Consider the following 23,067-nt stretch of genomic DNA (forward strand, 5'->3'; position numbering starts at 1 on the left):
ATCTTGACAGATTGCAGGGATCTAAAGGTAGCATTACAGGACTGAATAATCAGAGTGCAGAAGTTGTAAGTCCTGGACTTACTTATTATGCCTCAGTTTATAGGCCTCAAACCAGTGAAGTGCATGGCTATAATGGGGATCCAATAAAAAAGAAACCTCAAGAATCTGATGGTAGAGTATCTTGGGAAGCTTACCAGGCACAGTTCGAGTTACTTGTGGATCAGAATGGCTGGGATGATAGGCAGAGGGCAGCGCAGCTTGCTGCTAGCCTTAAGGGTGCCGCAATGGAAATTCTGGGCCAGATGTCAGTGATAGAGAGAAACAGTTATCAGTCCCTTGTAGAAGTGCTGGAGCACAGATAGGGAACCATGTACCATACTGAGGTTTATAGGGCAAGATTTTGGAGTCGTGTACGGCCTCGAGGTGAATCCCTATAACAGCTTGCTCATGACCTGGAGAGTATGACATATTAGGCATACCCTGGAGCAGCACCTAACCTGTTGGCTATTCTACTGAGGACCAGTTTATCGATGCTCTTGACAGTGCAGAGTTGAATGTGCAAGTGAAGAAGGCACAACCAGGAAGCATGCAAGAAGCACTAGCCTAGGCTCCAGAATTTGAGTCCTATGTCAGGTCCAGTACATCCACCTTTCAGGCAGGTCGTAGTGCAGGATTCAAGGCAAGAAAGGGGCGGGTATGTGAAAAGGAAAAATTTGAGGGAAGTTGCTGGTACTGTGAAAAGCCAGGACACAGAAAAGAGGACTTCTACAAGTGGAAGAGGGAACAGGAGAAGACCGGAGGAGGCTGCTGGTTCTGCGGGAAGTCAGAGAATAAGAAGAAAAATTGTCACAAATGGAAGAAAGAAAAAGAACAGAGCAGTGTAAGGAAATCTTCAGCTCTAACAAAAGCGTGTTGGACATGTAGTGAGGTGGGACACTTCAGTTCCGAGTGTCTGAAGAAGAAAAAGGATGATAAGAAGAAGGTTGCAGAAGACTAGAAAGAAGCAGGAAACTAGTGGAGGCTGGTGTGATGGGGCAACCACCAGCCAGCTCTTCCCAAGTAGCCCCACCACTGAGAAAATGCAAGAGGATGGCAATCGATAGTGTGCAAATAGACGGAAGGATAGATGGAAAGAAGTGTTCCCTGATGATTGATTCAGCCTCAGAGCAGACTTTTGTGAGGCCTGATGTGTTACATCATCGGCATCTGCCTGAGTCATCAGAACAACTGTGTGGCGTAACTGGGCACTGTGCGGAACTGAAGGGACCCCTGGATGTCCGGATTGAAGTGGCGGGGCAAGAGGCTACTCTACCAGTCTACGTGGCCGACATGGAGGATCCCCGCCTTCTGGGTCTGGACTACCTTATGCCCATGGGATGTGAGCTGGACTTCTGCTCCATGAAGATGAATGTTTGGGGAAGGTCGGTTCCCGTCACAGCAGTGAAACATTCCGGTTCTGGTGGCGAGATGATGGTGCTTCTTGCTACAGTGATACCCCCAAAATCAGAACTGTTGCTCCAGTGTAAGGTGAGTGGCTCTTTTGACAGCTGTATTGGGGTAGTGGAGCCTGATGTACTGTGCAAGACGAAGGCCAGGGTGATGATGGGGAGAACGCTGGTGGAAACAGGCACAGATGAATTGCCGATTGTGGTGGCCAATTTCTCCTGTGAGCCCCAGATCAACGAAGGAGAAATTGTGGGACTGTGCCAGGTTGTGGACCCTGAGTGGCATCGGAGGAAGGCCTGTAAAAGGAGCATAGTCAAGGAAGATGGGTATGTGCCAGATCACCTACAGGACCTCTTCTCAAGGAGTTGTCAATGCCTGGGTGGTTCACATGTGCTAAAGTTGAGGCAGCTGCTGACAGAATATACTGATGTCTCTTCCACGGGAAACCTAGACCTGGGGTGCACTGATCTGGTGGAGCATAGTATAGACACCGGGGCTCACTGCCCAATTAAACAGCCAGCACGGAGGATGGTGCCAGCCCAACAGCAAGAAATGGAAAAGGTGATGGAGAATCTCCATAGTCAAGGAGTCATAGAAAAGTCCAGTAGTCCTTGGGCATCAGCAGTGGTTCTGGTGAGGAAAAAGGATGGCTCAGTAAGGTGCTGTATAGACTATTGAGCCCTGAATTAAGTGACAGTGAAGGATGCATACCCCTTGCCAAGAATTGATGACATCCTGGATGCTCTGTCAGGTGCAAAGTGGTTCTCCAAACTAGACATGAAGGCAGGATACCACCAGGTCAAGGTTGCAAAGAAGGACAAAGAGAAGACAGCCTTTTCATATTGGAAGGTTTATGGCAGTTTAAAATGATGCCATTTGGCCTATGCAATGCCCTAGCTACTTTTGAATGCTCATGAACCGCGTACTCGAAGGCCTGCACTGGTAGACGGCTTTGATCTATCTGGACGATGTAATTGTGTTTGGAAGGACTTTCAACCAGGAACTAGAGAGGAGAGATTGTCAGAGGTGTTGAACAGGATCCATGCAGTGCACCTCAAGCTGAATCCCAAGAAATGTTACTTGTTTCAGAAGGAAGTAAAGTACCTCGGACACATTGTAGGTGAAAGTGGCGTCCGTACTGACCCAGAGAAGGTGGCAGCTGTGGAAAACTGGCCAGTTCCAACTTGTGTGAGAGAGCTACGGAGTTTTCTGGGCTTGTGTACCTATTATCAGCGCTTTGTCAAAGACTTTGCAACGATAGCTGCACTCCTTAACAAGCTGTTGGGAAAAAGGTAGAAGTTCGCATGGACAGCAGAGACTCAGGAAGCCTTCAACGAACTGAAGTATGCATTGGCAAGCTCTCCAGTATTGCTGTACCCAGGCCAGAATCAGCCATTTATCTTGGACTGTGATGCTAGTGACCATGGTATTGGTGGAGTCCTGTCACAGAAGAAGAATGACAAGGAGTATGAGGTTGCTTATTACAGCAAGAAGCTCAGCCCACCAGAGCAGAACTACTGTGTGACCTGTAAAGAGCTCTTGGCAGCGATGAAGAGCCTTGATTTCTTCCATCCCTATCAGTATGGGTCAAACTTCACCATCAGGACGGACCATGCGGCACTCAAGTGGCTGAAAACACTGAAGAATCCGGAAGGAACTCTGGCACGCTAACTCAGGAAGCTAGACCGGCACAAGTATGAGGTGCAACACCGTCCTGGGCGGGTACATGGCAATGCTGACAGCCTGAGTCGTCGGCCTTGTGATTCAGAGTCCCGGCAGTGTAGTAAAAAAGAAGATCACAGTAAGAAATGCAGCCGTTCTACAATGACAGGACCAGCATCAGATGAAGACCTGAAGAGGATGCAGATGGAGGATGCAGATTTACAGCCAGAGCTAGAGTGACTGCAGCAGAGTACAGTGCGACCATCTTGAGAAGAAGTTTTCAGGTTAAGCCCTGTGACCAAAAGCTACTGGAGTCACTGGGACCTTCTTCGCTTGAACAACAGACTACTGGAGCATCAGTGTGAGACAGCCAATGGCCTCAACAAGTATTGGCAACTGGTGATTCCGAAGAAGATGAGGTCTGAGATCTTGGATGAGTCACATAACCAGATCATTAGTGGGTACCTGGGAGTGAAGAAAACTTTAAGCTGGCTGCGACAGAGGTTCTACTGGATTGGCATGCGTCAGGATGTTGAAGAGTGGTGCCAGGCCTGTGATGTGTGCTGTGCCATAAAGGGACCCAAGAAACGTGGTTGCGCCCCTCTCCAGCTGTACCAAGTGGGTGCACCGATGGAAAGAGTCACAGTGGACATTGCTGGACCTTTGCCACTCACTGAGAGAGGAAACCAGTATATATGTGTCGCCATGGACTACTTCAAAAAGTGGCCAGAAGCCTATGCCATTCCTGATCAAGAGGCTGCGACTGTTGCTCAGGTGTTGGATGGTCAGTTTTTCTGTCGTTTTGGGATGCCACAAGACCTACATTCAGACCAGGGTAGAAACTTCAAGTCTGCTGTGTTCCGTGAGTACTGCAAGTTATTGGGGATCAAGAAGACCAGGACGACGCCACTAAGGCCACAGTCAGATGGGATGGTGGAGAAATTCAGCTGGATGCTGGGACAAGAACTGGCCAAGTACTGCATAGATGGACAAATGGATTGGGGCCAGAAATTACCCGCGTTGCTAATGGCATATCGGTCTGCAACCCATGAGTCTCCTGGCTACACTCCTGCAAAACTGATGTTGGGCCACGAGTTATGCTTACCTGTTGACTTGTTAATAGGAAGACCACCTGGTGAAGAGCTGCCTACGGACACCTCCAGCTATGCGAAGCACCTTCAGGAAAGGCTGGCTGAGGCACATCATCAAGTGCGAGGAGCCATCAAGTTGGTCTGAACACATTTCTAACAGTGTTTCCTGAAGGCAAATGGGAAGCTTCTTTATACTATTTTCTGATAGGAGGAATGGATTTCTAACCCAAACCAGCTGTACAGATCTCTCATATGTCAGGAAAGTAAGATTTAAAAGCACAGATAAGTTCTACAATAACTGGTTTCAGTTGAAGTACAATAACTGGTGATGAAGTGCAAGTATGATGCCAAGGCAAGTGAAGTGAGCTTCAAAGATGGTGACAAAGTTTGGTTTTACAATCCTCAGCGAAAGAAGGGACAATCACCGAAGCTGCAGAGCCCATTGGATGGGCCTTACATTGTGTTGGACTGCCTATCAGACGTAACATATCGGATTCGGGGAGGCAGAAAGTCTCGCCCAAAGGTGGTACACGTGAACCGTCTGTGGCAGTACCATGGGCCAGGACAGTTCAGCTGGGACATCTCCGAGGAATTGTGCCCATCCACAGCCAAGGATGCTGAGGAAGACCAAGGAGCTGAAGTGCAAGAGGATGGTGACAGTTCCCCAAGAGAAGAAGTGAACCCAGAAGAGTACCAAGACCTTCCTGGAGGAGTGGACTGTGTGGAGGAACAAGGACATCGTTGGAAGCGGCATAGAAGAAGACCTGATAAGTTGAAAGACTATTTTGTGTATAGTTAAATGTTTCGTTAGGATTAATGTTTTTGTTTGTGTATACTTTCGTAGTTTTGTCGGGACGACAAAGAACTAGGGAAGGGGTAGTGTCATGAAAGGAGATTTGCCAGTTAGGTAGCCGAGATCTTTCTCAACGTTTCCTGATATTTACGGTAGCTAGTTTCGGTATGAGTCAGAGTTGCCAGTTAGCCTGCTGTTGGTGAGCGTAGTTATTTCGTAAGTTATGCATTAATTTTTGTGTTTTTTTCCTCTATAATATTTTATTTAAGTGATTGCTTGTTAAATTATGTAATTAAAGTTTGTATGGTTAATGATTTAGAGTGTTATGTAACGTGAGACAACACTGGCATGTTTTGGGCTGTTTCCAAGTTGGCAACTGTTGCCCGTCGAGAGTAGACTTGTAAAATGTAGACGTTTCTCGAATAATGCAAGCTTATAAAAGATGGGGTAGCTTACAAGTTTAGTCGGGTGTCAAGTCAGTTTGAGTGAAGTGCAGTCGGTTTTGGTTTGAGTGTAGTGCAGTGTCAGTGTCAGTGAAGATTGTATGTTTTAGGTACTTGTGAAAACAGTGGCAAACAGTGACGGGTTAGTGAAGTTTGTATATCATTGGAACTTGAGAAAACAGTGAAGTGTCAAGCATTAAGTGTTAATACTGTCAGTGAAGATTATATTCAGTACTTGTGTAATAAGTGAAGTGTTAGCAAGCATTAAGTGTACTAACAGTATAGTGTTGTCGAGCATTAAGTGTAATAGCAGTTGGTAAAGTGTGTATAGCTCCAGTGCTTGTGAGAACAGTGAAGTTGGAAGGCATTAAGTGGATTTACTCGGAAAATACAGTGAACTTTAAGGAGCAAGTGTTTATTTTCGTCTCAGCTGGTCTTGTGTACTATACACCTTAAGGCTGACCATAGGAAGAAGAACACACTGGGCAACGTCCTTCCAGTACTGTAATATTGCTGTTGGAGCCTGTGGTAGTGTGGGGACAGGGACGTAACAGTATTATGTTTACTAAGATATTAAAGCCATATCTGCCCTCCTTTCAAAATTGCTGAGTTTTTATTTTTATGGATGGGGCTGACCCCCCAGAGAATTACTGGGGGGTCAGCCCCAAATTTCAGTGTTACAGATGGGAATACATTGTACAACTTGTACTAAGATATTAAAGCTATAACTGCCCTACTTTTACTATTTCTGAGAATGTTTAATTTGGTAAGGGTGGCTGGCTCACCCTCAGAAACATAATTGGAAAGTTGTATAGTACATAGTGCGGCATTCAGAGTAACAAGAATATGCTGGGAAGTTTCATTCATCACATAGCCAAGGAGGAGTTAAGGCACACACACACACACACACACACACACACACACACACACACACACACACACACACTTAAAGCTGCCCATCTTGTACAGAAAACGACGGCTACTATATTCAGTATAATTGTCGTTGGTGCCAACGTGCATGACTGTGTAGAACAATCCAGGAGCCGCAAACATTGCCACACAGTCGTCATGTCAAGTCTGGGTTTGTTGGGAGAACTCTGTTTTATCTGTGCCTCGGTTGTCTACACTCTTCTCTGCCCAGGGTTAGAGCTTCTTCGAGATGAATGGTTCCTTTGCTGCAGAGGGCTCACCACTGTTTTCTCTCAGAGGCATTGATTTCATGATCTTTTGGTATGACATTGCATTTCTTCAAAGTTTTCCTTTTTTGATATCTATATCTCATCTTCTGTACCCCTGGGTTGTGACGTGCTGCAGTAAGTTGGCCATACAAAACCTGGCAGAGAAGGCGGTGTTCACGCATGTGGAACACTTGTCCGATCCATTTTTTTTTTTTTTTTTTTTTTTTTCTAGCTGGTTGACTTTGCCCACTGGAGTCAGGAACTTTATCCTCCCATGTGAGTTCTAGGATGCGCTGTGAACATCAGATGTGACACAACCCAGGCTCTTTGATGTGACACTGGTAAGTAATCCAAGATTCAGCAACATGTAAGGGATGGAGAGGCATACAGCCGTATATAGTGATACCTTCATCTCGATTGTCAAATTGGTGTTTCCAAAGACTCTGGATCTGAGACATCCAAAAGAGGCTGAGGTGTGGCTGATTCATGCAAGTACTTCTGCATCTATGTTATGTTCTTAGGTACTGTCAACCATATGTATCAACCTGAAACATGGGCGAAAAAATGAGATATACGGGCCACCCTCTGAGAATAAGTACAGATACCGTTCTTAGTATTTATTACGACTGACAACTGCATAAAACTTCACGTTTTAGGTGCTATAATTTTTTAGGCAATAGCATAATAGATTCATGTGTGTCTGCAGAACTCGGTCATTTTTACAATCATGGAACCCCAGTGGTCCCACACTTTCTTGGCTGACTTTACGTAAAATCCTCTACTTGTTTTACACTTTTGCCATTGATCTGAAATGCTGGAGACTGATAGGTTATTTCTCTGAGACATTGTTTCTGTTTTATTGGCATTTCTTCCGAGCCCCATTGCGTGGTATATCACGAAAATGATGGTGAGACTCTGTTGTGAGGCTTCTAGGGTATGTGCAAGGAAAGCATAGTCATCAGTATATTGTACTTCAAGGAAATTAGCCTTTTCATTCTTCACTTGTGCTTGAAGACGTGTGAGATTAAATAAGATGCCGTCTAGACAGAAGTGGATTTTTTTTTTTTTTTCATGATCAGGGTTCATTTCTTGGTGACTTAAAAATGGTGACTGCAATGAGATAGATTTTGGAAATGACTCTAGCCATGACACATCCTTGCCTTACTCCCACGTCCACATTGAAAGGCTCGGATTTGCTCTCATTTACGGACACATAAGCAGTCAAGTTGTCATGCTGACTCTTCAGGATGGTAAGATATTTGTTTGGAACTCCAAATTTTGAAAGAGCATTCCATATACCGTACGTTCTTTGTTGAGAGTGTCAAATTCTTTTGCAAGATTGATGACTGCAGTATATAAGCCACTGCTCTACTCATAGCATTTCTCTTGTATTTGTCGGGCAACAAAGGCCATAAATTGTCATAAGTACTTTGTTCCTTCCGAAGTCCACACCGTGTTTCAGAAAATGTTTACTCAGTCAGATGTTTTGTCACTTTGGATATCTTTATCATTGCTAGTACTTTGCTGCCATTCACATGGAGGGAGATACCTCTGCTGTTGTTACAATTTGAGTGGTCCACTTTCTTGTAGATGGATGAAATATCAGAAGTAGGCCATTCACATGGGATTCATTCTTGGTTCCAGTTTGGGATTATGAAGGTGCTGGTGGAGTAGCTGGCCCTCCTCTTTGATAAGCTCAGATGGTATGCCATCAGAGCAAGTACTTTTGTTATTTTTTAGAGACTGGAATCCCTGAATAGTTTCTGCAAGTGTTGATGCGACATCGAAATCTGCTGCTTGAGGAGCATTTGGGAAGTGACCAAGGATTTTGTGCTCCAGCAGGTTTCTTCAGTTCAGTAATGTATTGAAGTGTTGTACCCATCTTCCTAGGATTGCTTGCCTGTCTTTCAGAAGCTCTCAAGCTGATCGTTTAGGAGTTTTGTTGTGTTAGGATAGCCCATGGTTGATTTTTATGGACTTGTAGAATCCACGTTGGTCATTAATATCAGCCAGTCTGTGCAGCTCTTTTGTTAGCTCAGTTCACCATTTGTTCTCCATGTCATGCAGTTTTCTCTTGGTTTCACTTAAGAGATTTTGGAATATAGTTTTTATACTTAAGTAGCCTGGGTAAGCCAACCCTTTGTTATGTGCACTACTCTTCATTCCAAGAAGAGTAAACTAATCTTTATGGTGGTGAGTGGAGATTTGGGCTTCTTCTGCAGTGCTTTGAAGGAATGTCTTAAGATTCAGCCACTCTGCATCTAGGTTTGTTGCATTGTTGTTTGGGTCAAGTGGTGGGCATTGAGGGAGGTTGTCTATAACAGTTCTCTGTGATGGTACTGTTAGAAGCTGCTGATTCCTTTATAATACAACAATTTAGTTTTTTGGAGGATGGTCTGCAGCTCATTAGTGAGTGTATGGCTAGTTGCAGTTTGGGGAGTACAGTTATGATCTGTTGAGCACTCACCTTATCTCATGGTTCGGGTTATACGAACTTATATTGAATTTTGCTGCTTTACAATGACATAATTATGTCCAGCGTCTAGATCGTGTGCACAACTTAGGACAGAAACTCGTGATACAGGGTAATCTGTCGCCAGAGGTCAGGTTAATCGCAAATCGTACACCTCTACCCCCTATCTCCTACTCCTTACCCCCACCAAAACACTGATTTGTTAGGCGGATGGATCGGAGATATAAAGCTTCGCTCATTCTCACGTCTTGCCGCATGTAATGTTACTTCTATTTATTTTACTATTAGGTGTATTATCAAGTGCATAGATCCATTTTCAGCTCCAATCTATCTGACTGTTGCCAGACTCCTTAATCCCGCACGGGATGGCCACAAACAAATCGCGTCCGCGTCGCCCTATCCCCTGCCATTTCACTGCCCTGCTTCCAACTCACATCCCCCTCTCTCATATACGTCTCCACTCCATCCCTCCATCTCATCCTCGGCCTCCCCCTACCTCTCTCCCCCTCCACCTCACTCACACACACTCTCCTCGTCAGTCTCTCATCCTCCAGCCTTTCCACATGGCCAAACCACTTCAGTATGTTCCTCCTAAAGCTTCCTATCACATCCACATCAACACCACAACGCTTCTTTATATCTTCATTTGTCAGTCTGTCTTTCCATGTGACTCCACAGGCTCCTGTCAAATAACTTATTTCCACTGCTGTCACTCTTGACTTGTGTCCTTCCAACAACGTCCAAGCTTCACTTCCATACGTTAGAGTTGGTATCACAATACTGTCATGTAATAACTTTTTCACTTCCATGCTTACTTCCCTGTTTCTTATCACTGCATTCAAGGAACCAGCAACCTTTCTTCCTTGTTGTACCCTTTCAAGCACTTCACCCTCCAAACTTCCATCCTTACTCATCACACTCTCCAAGTACCCTTAAACGTACTCACATTTTCCATTTCCTCACCATCCAGCCTCACAGTGCATTCACTGACTTCACATCTCTCAAAGACCGTCATTTACTCTTCCCTACATTCACCTTTAGATTCCGTTTCTTACACACTCTCCCAAACTCATCCACCAAGCCTTGCAGCTCCCCTTCGTCTTCACTTAACAACACTGTATCACCTGCAAACAACAGTATAGGGAGTTTCGAAACACTACCCTGTCTCACTAGGGCCACTCCATCATCCACTGCCCTACCTTGTATCTCCTTTATTACTCCATCCATGTACAGTCGCTCAAAAAAGTATCCTCCCAAAGGTGCCGTGAGTCAATCTGACACAACGGACGAAGAAATATGGAAAATATTAAGTGAGAGTGAGATCTCTTGGTAGCCCTGGTTTACATACGGCGCAGCGGCGTACGAGTTAGGGGTACGTCCACACCAAGGTTACATAACCTATGTAACAGTAACATGTTACAGTAACAAGGTAGCACGAAGTTACTGCACGTTCAGGAACAGTCAGGAACATTATCGCTCACTCAGTGGGAGCTGTGGCCTGGTTACAGAACTCCATAAATGTTCCGGAACTATTTTGAAACATACCATAACGTTACTGTAACCTTGTTCCGTAACACAAAGTTACGGATTATTCGGCAGTGTGGACATAGCCTAAGTGTCATATGGAAACCTTATGCTCTTGTGAAATGCAATAAGGGAATTATCTCAGATATATGAAATGCAATTATTCATGTATTTCCGATGCATAGCCTGTGTGAGTAGAACAGAACAATACAGAGCACAGCAATCAACAACCTACAGACGCAGAGGGAGGTAGATAGGATGTCAGGTGTTATCATTTATTGCAGGTAATAGAAATAAATGAAGGAGAAGGAGATACCCTCTGTCATATATTCCAAATGAGCTCTGTGTGTCTGACATAAGGGTAAACAAAATACAAGTAGGATATTGCCATTATTTAATATATACTTTATATATGCACCGCCCTCTGAGAGGACGGCATCAAGCCGTCGAGGCATAGATGATACAACATTATACACCAGCTGTTGGCCTGCCACATTCCTCAGGCCTTCCCACGCCTGGATAGCAGCGGTGACCACGTCCTCCCTGGTGGGGTTGCCAAAATGTGGCATTTTACGCGTCATGGCTGCCCACACGTTTTCTATTGGATTGAGGTCCGGGGATCTGGCTGGATGTGGCAACATGTTGATTGCCAGGTGTTCCTGAAGCCACCGTATCACTGGCCGGGATGAGTGAATGGGACTATTATCATGCAGGAGGTAAAATGAATCTGGCACCGGAACAAGCATTGCCCTCACTGTCGGCAGCACAACCTCCTCCAAAATTTCTACATATTTTGCACCAGTCAGTCTTCCAGGTCCAACATCTACCAGCTCACCAACCCCACCTGCATGTATCCACCCAAATAATCCGGTGCAGACACGCTCACTTCTCCTGCTGCCGACCACGTTCTGTGTGCTATACCTGTGCAGATCAATGGAAGATTAGTATTTCTTCTATAGAATATGTATCACTGGTATGGAATGTGAAATTAACAGAAGCGCCATGGTGGCAGGCAGACGCAAACGTATACAGTCTGACAGATTACTACACACCTTGTGTTTATAGGACGCTAGACATAGGAAGCACCAATACCAGCAATGGTGAACGTTTTCTCGTCGCAAAACACAACCTTTCCCCAGAATGTGTCCTCCTTGTCATAGTATTCTAGTGCATAAGCCATTCTGTCCTCCATATGCCTCTCAGTTAGGCGTGGCATTATAGCTGGTCGCCTTTCTCGTAAGCCCCTATCCCGGTGCCTGTTCCGTATTGTTTCCTCTGTGCATTCCAGCTGAAGCTGATTATTATTACTAGCTGGTGTTCTATGACCTCAGCTATCGCCTGGAAGAGGCGTTGAGATAATGTTAGGAAAACATATATCACAAAAGATCTGGTATTATGTCTTCATCTTAGTTATCTATTTTATAACCGATGTTATTTCATACCTCATCTCCATCCCGCGTTGTGCACCTAATGGTGGCCGGACCTGGGTTGGTTGTCAGTGTTGCCTGTTTCCACGTATCTCTTCACCCATACTGCCACAGTATTCTTTGAAACACCTGTTCGTCTCTCGATTTCTCTATATGAATGTTCTTCCACATGCAGAGCAACAGTAGCACCACGTGTCTCCTGGGAGGTTTCCATACTTACTGACCATACGCTATTTGGTTATCGTAAATCGACTCTGTATCAGATATCTGAACTCCTCGAGTCAAACTTCGGATCTAGATATGAGGTACCGAATCTATCCTGATATTTGAGAGAGCCAGGCCTGCCAACAATACCGACACTGCTTCAGTCGCTTGACACATTGTGAAGTCCTGCGTTCATGCGGTGGGAGGATACTTTTTTGAGCAACTGTACGGATTGAACAACCATGGAGACATGACACATCCCTGTTTCAACCCAACCTTCAAAGAGAAAAATTCACTCAGTTCATCCACACGCACTGCAGCGTTAGCACCATCATACATACTCTTCACAGCATTCAACAACTTCCCCTCTAGTCCATATATTTTTACTACTTTCCACAATCCTTGTCTATCCGCCATGTCAAATGCTTTCTCCAAATCCATGAAGGCCGCATACAACTTCTTTCCCTTCTCTAGAAACTTTCCACTAAAGATCTAAGAATAAATATCTGATCTACACAACCTCTCCCCTTCCTAAAGCCTCCCTGTTCTTCTTCAACTAATTCCTCTGTTAGTTCAATAACTCTGTCGATAAGTATCCTGCCATACACTTTTCCTATTACACTAACAAGACAAATGCCCCTATGATTACCACACACTTCTTCTTCCCCTTTTCCTTTGTACACGGGAATACTTATACCTGATTTCCAATCCTCCGGGATTTTACCTTCCCCCCAGGCCAATCTGGACATCTTCCACATCCATTCTACTACTATCTCTCCCCCATGCTTCAGCATTTCACCACACACTCCATCAATTCCTGGGGCTTTCCCCAATTTGACTTTCTTCATTGCTTCCACAACTTCCATCCAACTGATTTTTTCCTGTCTTCTCACCTCCCTCCTTCTCCCAGCCGTTCTGTAGCCACTTATACTCGCATTACTTCCATTTTGTATGTTCAACAATTCCTTAAAGTGTTCTCTCCATCTGCTCACTTTTTCTCCATTCTCCACAAGTAATCTACCATTTTTATCTTTCACTCCCCTACTAACTTCACTGCCACCCTGTCTTACTCACTTCACCTCTTTCCAGAACATTTTCTTACAGTCCCTCCACTTTACACTCAAATTTCTTCCGAATTCCTCATCCACCTGTCTTACCCTGTCTTACTCTCTTCAATTCTTTCCAGAACATTTTCTTACAGTCCCTCCATTTTACACTCAAATTCCTTCCAAATTCCTCATCCACTCTCTTCTTACTCTCTCTTACTAATCTTTTCACCTTTCTCTTCCTTTCCACATATAACTCTCTCTTCTGGCTCTCAACTTCTTGCACGACCCTATTTCTCATCCATTCATTGTATGCTTTCTTCTTTTGTGCCACAGCCTGTTTCACCTCTTCAGTCCACCACGCTGTTCCTTGCACCCCCTTCCATCGTCTCTACACCACATTACATGCTGCACATGTTTTTTCTGTGAATATCTTGCACACACCTTCCACGACCCCTATCTGCTCCAACTCATATTTACCCAATCGTTCCTCCACTCTCTCTTATATTCTGCCTTTTTCTCATCCTCTTGTAACCTTTCCAGTCTCCTTGCAACTACTCCTTCCTTCCGTCCTTCCCTTCTTCTATTTCTCCATTTTACTTGGATCTTGATTCTGGCCACCACCAAGTAATGGTCAGAAAGTCCATTCCCCCAACCTCTATAAGCTCTTGCACCCATTGCACATCTTCGCATCCTTTCATCCACACACGCATAATCAATCATTGCCTTCCTTTCATTCAGTTCACCACCCACCCTTTTCATCACTCGCCATGTATACTTGGGGATTATTTTGTGCCAGAAGAGGGTATTGGCTATTACCAACCCCCTCCCGGCACAAATGTCCACTAACGCATTGCCATTCTCATCTATCTCAGCAGGCACACCCCACTCACCAACTATTCCATCCGCCTTCATATTTCCTACTTTACCATTCACATCCCCAATTGAAAACACTCTCTCATTCCTTCCAAACTTTTCCATGCACACTTCCACGTTTTCATTTCCATGAGAAGTAATTATATCGAAGTTTTAGCAAATTTCCATACAATGACCTTAATGTATAGAGTCTGGTTTCGAAATAGTTATCCAACATGTTCTAAGCGACAGACAAAAATACAAGTAACAGCTGAAAGTTGTTTGGCCATATAAGTCCCACTACTGCCTTGTCATCAGGACAGTCACATGTGCACCCACCTACTTATCCACCTACCCCCTCTACCTATCCAACACAACCCACCAACCTCATTCCGACCACCCACCCAGCCCACCGATCCCTGCTATCCAACCTGCTAACCCACGAATGCCATACACGAAGCTCACCCAACAATGCCACTCAACACATTCACTCATTCACTTCTCCACCCTAAACCCATCCAGCCACCCAACCCAACTACCCACTTAGATCATCCCGGCCACGCAATCGTCTCAGCCACCCTGGCTACCAGAGGTGCCTACTCACCCTGGCGACTCACTGTCGACACATCCCAACAACCTATCTTGCCCAGCAACCCCTACCACCCACCCTCTCCATTCACGAATTCCACCCACCCTGCTCACCCAACAATGCCATCCATCTCCTCCATCCACACAACCCTCCCACCTCTCCCTGAACACTTCCCACCCACCTCACCCTGCCCATCCACCCATCCTGTCTACCCACTCCTCCCACCGTCCAACCCGCCCATCCACATGCCCAACCACCCTTCTTACCCAACCCCATTCACTCCGCCACCCCATTCACCCATTTGAACCCGACTTATCCATCAAACTCATTCAAACCTAACTTACCGACCCCTCCCCGACCACCCACATATCCAGCCACCTACCCACCCAGCACACCAAACGCATCCACTCACTAACCCATTTACCCCTACAACCCACCCAAAACCACTCCATGCACCACACTCAACAACTGTCCCCCCCCCTCCACCATTCCCACTGTCCACCCATCCCGGCGATGCACCGAACTATCACACCCACCAACTCAACCTCATCAACTCCACCCACCAAACCAACTGACTCACACACACACACACACACACACACACACACACACACACACACACACACACACACACACACACACACACACACAGATAGAGAGAGAGAGAGAGAGAGAGACTGACACATTAAGTGCGCGTCCACACGTGTGCTCGAGCAAGTGCTGGCAACATGTAAGCAACACAGTATCGAACACGCTGCAAACATGTTGGGAGCAGCAGCGTCCAGATCATGTTGGCAATATCATGATGAAGTCTCAACTGCCTGGTATGGATACACTTATCCCATCGCCTCTCCTGCAAGTGTTCGAAGCTACACTGAAACATGTTTGCATACATCCGTCCAAATACTGCTGCAAACATGTTCCCGAACATATTGCCTGCCGTGTTGCCAATGTATGTTCGAGAGCACGTGTGGACTCGACCTAAGACAAACAAAACACACACACACACACACACACACAGGGAGAGAGTAGTTCACAACAATTTCACTCACTAATCATCCCAAGTGGTTGTTTATCCCCAAGGAAGATTGGCCCCACGTCTTACGAATTAACCCGTACTGCGTCGGCCGATTTGGCTTATATGTACACGCCCAGCGTCGGGACTATGGAAAAAATTTTTATTGTCTAGATGGGTCAGAAATTCTGAAAAAACATGAGTTTCATTAATGAAAACGTTCGTTTTCAACTCGAAGATTGTTTTTTTTTTCCACGTCGGGCATTGCCGAAAATTACGTTTTTCCCCCATAGAGTTTTACAGCCCTTACGTAATTCGGTCGCGGCTAGTCAACAACGATTTTCGTAAGCCTTATCCATTTACTACACATGTCTAAGATACCAAAATACTTACAATAGACTAAACTATTCACAAAATATACATATCTTGATATATTATATATTGTAGGCATAAAAATGTAACATAAAATGCAGATGAAAGGTATAGAAATTAGAGAAAAGTTACTGTAACAGAAAAGTAAGGTATTTGGAAAAAAGGAATACTAATAAATAGGTAAAAAAAAAAAAAAAAAATGAGTTTCACAGATCAAGTCACTCAAATCCACAAGGAAATACTTTTTTTTTTCGTATATAAGAATGCTTACTTTTCATTCCCATCCCGTAGACTTCAGAGATTTTACGTATATTTGGTGGGGGAAAATAAAAATGCAGTTATGACAATTCTAGGCTTACATTTTCGTATTCAATGCTTACATAAACAACCCCTGTTACTGTTGGTAAAGTTATTTCATCTTTCATCAGTTCTACTCGTTTGCCAGTATCACTAGATTCTGATGTTTCACTTTCGTTATTAGGAGGTAAATACTCATCCTCACTATCACTATCCACTAATGATGCATCGCTATCAGCATATACCACACTTTCACTCATCTTAGACGATACAGTATCGTCTAGAGCTTTGTCTATTTCTTCTTGGGAGAGACCGGAACGACGAGCTTGAGACATCTTGACAGCGTAAAAGCTCAACTCAGAGTGATGGCCTAGGTAGGCCAAGGAGGGGGTAAGGGAGGCCTGGAGGGGTCAGGTTGTACAGTGAGACAGTGGAATGAAACAATGGTGTTCATAGAAGGTCGCGTTCACACTGTCACGACATGTAAAGACTTACTACAAGTGCGCGAATATGAGATGGTATATATACCACCGCGACGCTCTAGTCACTGGGAGCTCAGGTGGTATATATACCACCGCGACGCTGTACGGGTTAATGTTTGATGGTTGACTGTATAATCATTGAACAATATGAACAGCATATAATATTGAAACTGGCATCGTTATGATATTTAATATTTTACCAAAGTATTCGCTTAAAACTATTGCCTATTGGATGGCATGTAATGGAATCCTAATGGAAATACATCCATAATATAGCTGAATTAAAGGGTTTATATCGGAGATACGTGACAATGTACTGTGCAAGCTGCTATTAGAACAGCACTAGTCACTTCCACATCTCATCGGTCCCCTTCACCGTCCCCAAATCCTCCCTCCCTCCTTTCCCACCCTTCCGTGTGTGTGTGTGTGTGTGTGTGTGTGTGTGTGTGTGTGTGTGTGTGTGTGTATTACTGAGTCAGTCTCTCTCTCTCTCTCTCTCTCTCTCTCTCTGTATGCGCCAGTGTGTGTGTGTGTGTGTGTGTGTGTGTGTGTGTGTGTGTTTCTGTCTGTTTGTTTATGCGTGTTTTGTTTCTGTCTCTGTCTGTCTGTCTGCTTGTCTGTCTCTGTCTGTGTGTGTGTGTGTGTGTGTGTGTGTGTGTGTGTGTGTGTGTGAGTCAGTTGGTTTGGTGGGTGGAGTTGATGAGGTTGAGTTGGTGGGTGTGGTAGTTCGGTGCATCGCCGGGGTGGGTGGACAGTGGGAATGGTGGAGGGGGGGGGGACAGTTGTTGAGTGTGGTGCAGGAGTGGTTTTGGGTGGGTTGTAGGGGTAAATGGGTTAGTGAGTGGATGCGTTTGGTGTGCTGGGTGGGTAGGTGGCTGGATATGTGGGTGGTCGGGGAGGGGTCGGTAAGTTAGGTTTGAATGAGTTTGATGGATAAGTCGGGTTCAAATGGGTGAATGGGGTGGCGGAGTGAATGGGGTTGGGTAAGAAGGATGGTTGGGCATGTGGATGGGCGGGGGGACGGTGGGAGGAGTGGGTGGACAGGATGGGTGGATGGGCAGGGTGAGGTGGGTGGGAAGTGTTCAGGGAGAGGTGGGAGGGTTGTGTGGATGGAGGAGATGGATGGCATTGTTGGGTGAGCAGGGTGGGTGGAATTCGTGAGTGGAGAGGGTGGGTGGTAGAGGTTGCTGGGCAAGATAGGTTGTTGGGATGTGTGGACAGTGAGTCGCCAGGGTGAGTAGGCACCGTTGGTAGCCAGGGTGGCTGAGACGATTACGTGGCCGGGATGATCTAAGTGGGTAGTTGGGTTGGGTGGCTGGATGGGTTTAGGGTGGAGAAATGAATGAGTGAATGTGTTGAGTGGCATTGTTGGGTGAGCTTCGTGTATGGCATTCGTGGGTTAGCAGGGTGGATAGCAGGGATCGGTGGGCTGGGTGGGTGGCCGAGATGAGGTCGGTGAGTTGTATTGGACGGGTGGAGTGGGTAGGTGGATAAGTAGGTGGGTGCACATGTGGCTGTCCTGATGATAAGGCAGGAGAGGGACTTATGTTGCCAAATAACTTTTAACTGTTACTCGGATTTTACTCTATCGCTTAGAAAACGTTGGAAAATATTTGGAAGCCAAACTCTATAAATTAGGATGATTGTACTGTAATCTGCTAAAACTGCAATATAATCACTTCTCATGGAACTGAAGATGAATCTATGCACATGATAATACACTTAATAGTAAGATAAATGAAAGTAACATTACGTGCGGCAAGGCGTCAGAGTGAGCGAATCTTCATATCTCCGATCCATCCACCTAACAAATCTTTGTTTCGGTGGGGGTAAGGAGTCGGAGTTAGGGGGTTGAAATGTGCGATTAACTTGACCTCTGGTGGCAGATTACCCTGTATCACGAATTTCTGTCCGGAGATGTACTTCCATGTGGTGTTGTGTTTATTATTAAGTTAATAATGTTGGTGATGACCAGACTGTTTCTGAGCATACGGAAAGCAATTTAAGGCCATTGTTGCTCATGTTCCCCAAACCGTAGTAGCCTATAATGCCTTGCCAGTGGTGATTATCTTTTCTTACTCTAGCATTAACATCTCCAAGCAGGATAAGTTTGTCATTTGGTGGTACTGAGCAAATGTTTTGCAGCCACAGAGGTATAAGGGTGTCTTCAGGGTCAAGCATTGGGACATAGGCACTGAGAAGTGTTGCATATTGGCCTGTAGTGAGTGGTCTGTGCCAGGACATCAGTCTCTCTGACTTACCCACAGTTGATTCTTTTATCTTCTGTAGTAGGTTGCTTCAACCTGCAAAGCAAATACCATAGAGTCTCCTTAGACTCCAGTAATAGGTATACCCTTCTACCTATATTAGGTTGCCTTCTCTTGAGAGGCCAGTCTCAGACAAGGCAGCAGTGTCATTTATACAGTACATCCTTTCAGTTCATGGGCAATAAGGGCAGTTCTATTGAATGGTCGTGTTTTATCAAGCACGGTTTTTATATTCTGGGTAGCAAAGCCAGAGGGATTTTTGACTGCAGTGTGGGATGCCTTGACAGACATGGTTATCTGCCCAGGTAGTGTGGAGCAGCAAATGTTTAGGTTACCTTTTCTAAACCCCTTCCCATTGGAGGTAAGCAGTTGGGTGTCATTTCCAACAGCTTATTCATACTGGATGTTGCTGAAGACATGGCCTTCTACTATGCCATCATGCCAGCAACCACTGGGCCAGTGACACCACTGTGCAGAACTTAAACTGGCAACTTCCAGCCACATCCATGACCTACCACTGTAACACTATTCTTTCACCACTGGTCTTTGAAATGTGATGAAAGGGTGAAATGGGAGGTAAGTATAGCGCTGGGCTTGTGCAATGAATGGATTTGGTGTGAGGGTGAGGATGTACAGTCCTTGCCAACACATGACTTGGATTTTCTCAACCTGTGTTGGTAGAATGAAGAGTCATGATGATCATCTACTGATCAGGGTTGCAGGAATCTGCTGGGAGCTCTGTCTATTGAGCCACATCTTGCGTGGGATCCCGCTCACGAATTTTTCGTTCAGGGTTTACTCCCATAGCTTTAATCTATCCAGTAGTAACGTATAAGGCAGTGGACCTGAGAGTACTTAGTCTGACCCCTTGTTGATGGCTCCTCCAGCATGGGTAACCCTGTTTTCCTGCTGAGTCCAGGGGGGATCTCCCACCTCTGATATGGCCCACCTGAATTAGGGGGTATGCAAGCCCCTCACCATGAAAAGATGGTTCCCGTGGGGGGGAACACACACACACACACACACACACACACACACACACACACACACAGGCTGAATCCTTTGTGCTTTGCAAGATTGAAGATAATAATACTAATCATCATCATGATCATTATCATCATCATTATCATAAAATTGTGCAAAGACAGTTTTGATAGGAAAAACTTCCCACAGCCATTGCCCACTAGAAGCTGAGATATAAAGGGAAATTTTGGTCAAGGTCACTGATCTTGTGCATATCACCTAGGTCATCACATTCTGTATGTCCACCAAGTTTGGTGGCTTGGATTTAATTCTTCATGGAAAATTAGGTAACATTTGAAATATCCGGAAAAGCCCCAAGTCTTACCCCATGCGATCTTAGAGAAAAATCAACCGAGTGTAACCATACTCCCTCCTGCCCCACGCCCACCTTAAGGCAATATTGCAGGAAAATTTCAGCTTCCAAGCTTAAGCGGTTCTTGAGATAGTTTGGCCGACACACTTTCCTGTGTCCTTGATAATATCCAGTGATCCAGTTGAAAGATTGCTACCATATTTAGCCAAAGGATGAGAATAGTTTTCCGACTAAGCTGACCAAGTTTGAAAGGTCTAGGCCCCTTGCCTTCGAAATATTGCTGTATTAAAGTATGTAATGTTAAGAAGCTGGATTTGGCAGTTAGGAAATACTGGATCTTCTCAGTACCTCTCGTATTTTCCTGTTACGTGTTAGGTTGCCAATTAGCCTGCTGTTGTGAGGGGAGTTATTTTGTAAAGTTATACATAACTTTTTCTCTCTCTTTTTCTCTGTATTTTTTTTTTTTATGTGATTGTTAACTTATGTAATTTTATGTCAGTTTGTATGCTAAATAATTTATAGTGTTATGCAGTGTAAAAAAAAAACTCCGGAGTATTTTGGATGTCTCCGAGTTGGCAACTGTTGCCCTTTCAGGAGTGTGCTAGAATTCTGGAGAAGTAGGGAAGGCTATTTAAGGAGGTAGAAGAGCCTTGGGCAGTCAGTTTCGTTTCAGTTCAGTTTGAGTATAGTTCAGTGTCAGTGCAGTTAGTGAAGATTGTATAGCTCCGGTACTTGTGAAAACAGTGAAGCAAAGTTGGCAAGCATTAAGTGTAAAGCTTTGGAAAATAAAGACAGCAAACTTATGAAGCCAGAGCACACACACCACAAAGCCAGCCAGAAGACAAGGCATGTGGGCTGGGCAGTTCCCAGGCCCTGTCTTCCCCCTTACTACTTTTTTAGGTTAGCCCACACCCCACTGACCGGGCCAATGTATGACCCGGCCTGCACTATAGGTGCAGGAAAGCTGTAAACGAACGAACGAACGAAGTCAGTGTTTATTTACAATGTCTGAGATGATTTTGTGTGCTGTACAACGAAAGGCTGACCATAGGAAGAACAACTTACTGGGCAAAGTCCTTCCTATACTGGACTAGTGCTTTTGGAGCCTGAGGCAGTGTGGGACGGAAACGTAACAGTAATATTAATAACAATAATGTTGACAAAAACAAGAAAATCTCACACAGGCATGTGATAAATTTTAATAGTAATAATAATAATAATAATAATAATAGAAAACATGGCGTATGTTGCAGTCAAATGGGATGCTCAGGAGGTAATTGACAATAGTTCTCATTTCTCTTTTGGAACCCTTTAAATGTAAAGGACAAACTGACAGGAATAGGCCTCATGAACCTAAAACAGGCCTCATGAACTACGATTCAGACCATATAAACTTTCTTAAGTCTAAGTTGTTTATATAGGAAATTTTTGCTTAAACCTTCGTCTGCACTCACCTAGTTACTTAACACCATCTAGCACAATGAGAGAGAAAACTGAAGTTTAAAAATATGACTACTCAGAATTTTCGATAACAATTAACTGGTATGGAAACTTGTTCATCGTAAAAGGTTAAGATCTTGTATTAATGTGGCCCATGGTTACCATTCTGTTCCATCTCTCCTCCCTCTTGGCAGCACTATATTCAGACGAACACATGATGTCGGGCCTGGTGAACAACTTCCCAGTGATCGGTCCCGCTTCCTTGGACCTGAGTCGCGGGGATGACCAACCACAGCGTTTGGCAGCCAAGATATTCCAGCACTACGTTGGGGCGGTGACCAGTGACCAGGCCCACGCAGACCAAATGTGTCAGGTCGGTATCTGAACACAACACTCAGTACTCACGCCATTTGCGGTTAGACTATGATCTGTCCACTTTAATTTGACATATAATTGCCATCTCTCTGTCATGAGAGGTGAGATGTAGCACGACATAAATGCTATAGTAAATTCACTCTGCACAGACCTCTGATTCCAAGAGAAGACTTCTATCTCTATCTCTGTTTTGGCTGGCGGTGGGAGAGTGGAACTGTCTCCCTCCGACCTGTTGTCATTTGGCCTTTCCTAGTTGTAGACTCACGTTCATCGTCTTTTCTCAGTAATTTTGGTGTTACATATAATTAATTTCAATTTAAGCTACTGGCCATTGCAACAACATTAGAATAGAACTGCATTTTCAAACATTAACAATGGCCCCAGCCTTGAGATACATCAGGCATAGGACAAAGAACCATTTAAAAATGCTTATATATATATATATATATATATATATATATATATATATATATATATATATATATATATATATATATATATATGTGTGTGTATTCTACCTACGGTAAATAAATTGCTTTGAGAATTAAGATAGGCATCCCCCAAAAGTTGCAGCAAACTACACAATAAGCGAGATAAAGATATGTTTTTACCATGACAGAAGACCCTGCTGGTATTATGCCAGCTGTCGTAAAATCACTAATTCTTATTTATACGTATTGTTGGCCATATTTTCTTCTGCAGTTGCAATGTACCAAACAAGAGTTAATGCAGGAAACATGTCCATAAGTGAC

General features: G+C 44.6%; 1 protein-coding gene across 1 annotated transcript in view; it reads left to right on the top strand.

The window, feature by feature from the left end:
• LOC145394482 (venom carboxylesterase-6-like) overlaps positions 1–23,067 on the top strand; it is a 145,121-nt gene that overhangs the window by 91,960 nt on the left and 30,094 nt on the right. The window contains exon 9 of the mRNA XM_080268335.1: positions 22,135–22,313. Within this exon, the coding sequence (XP_080124461.1) occupies positions 22,135–22,313 (179 nt within the window). The remainder of the gene's footprint in view (positions 1–22,134; positions 22,314–23,067) is intronic.

The sequence above is a fragment of the Coenobita brevimanus genome, chromosome 27 (assembly GCF_032717465.1).
Source record: "Coenobita brevimanus isolate Jiangsu-jjx chromosome 27, ASM3271746v2, whole genome shotgun sequence".
NCBI lineage: Eukaryota > Metazoa > Arthropoda > Malacostraca > Decapoda > Coenobitidae > Coenobita > Coenobita brevimanus.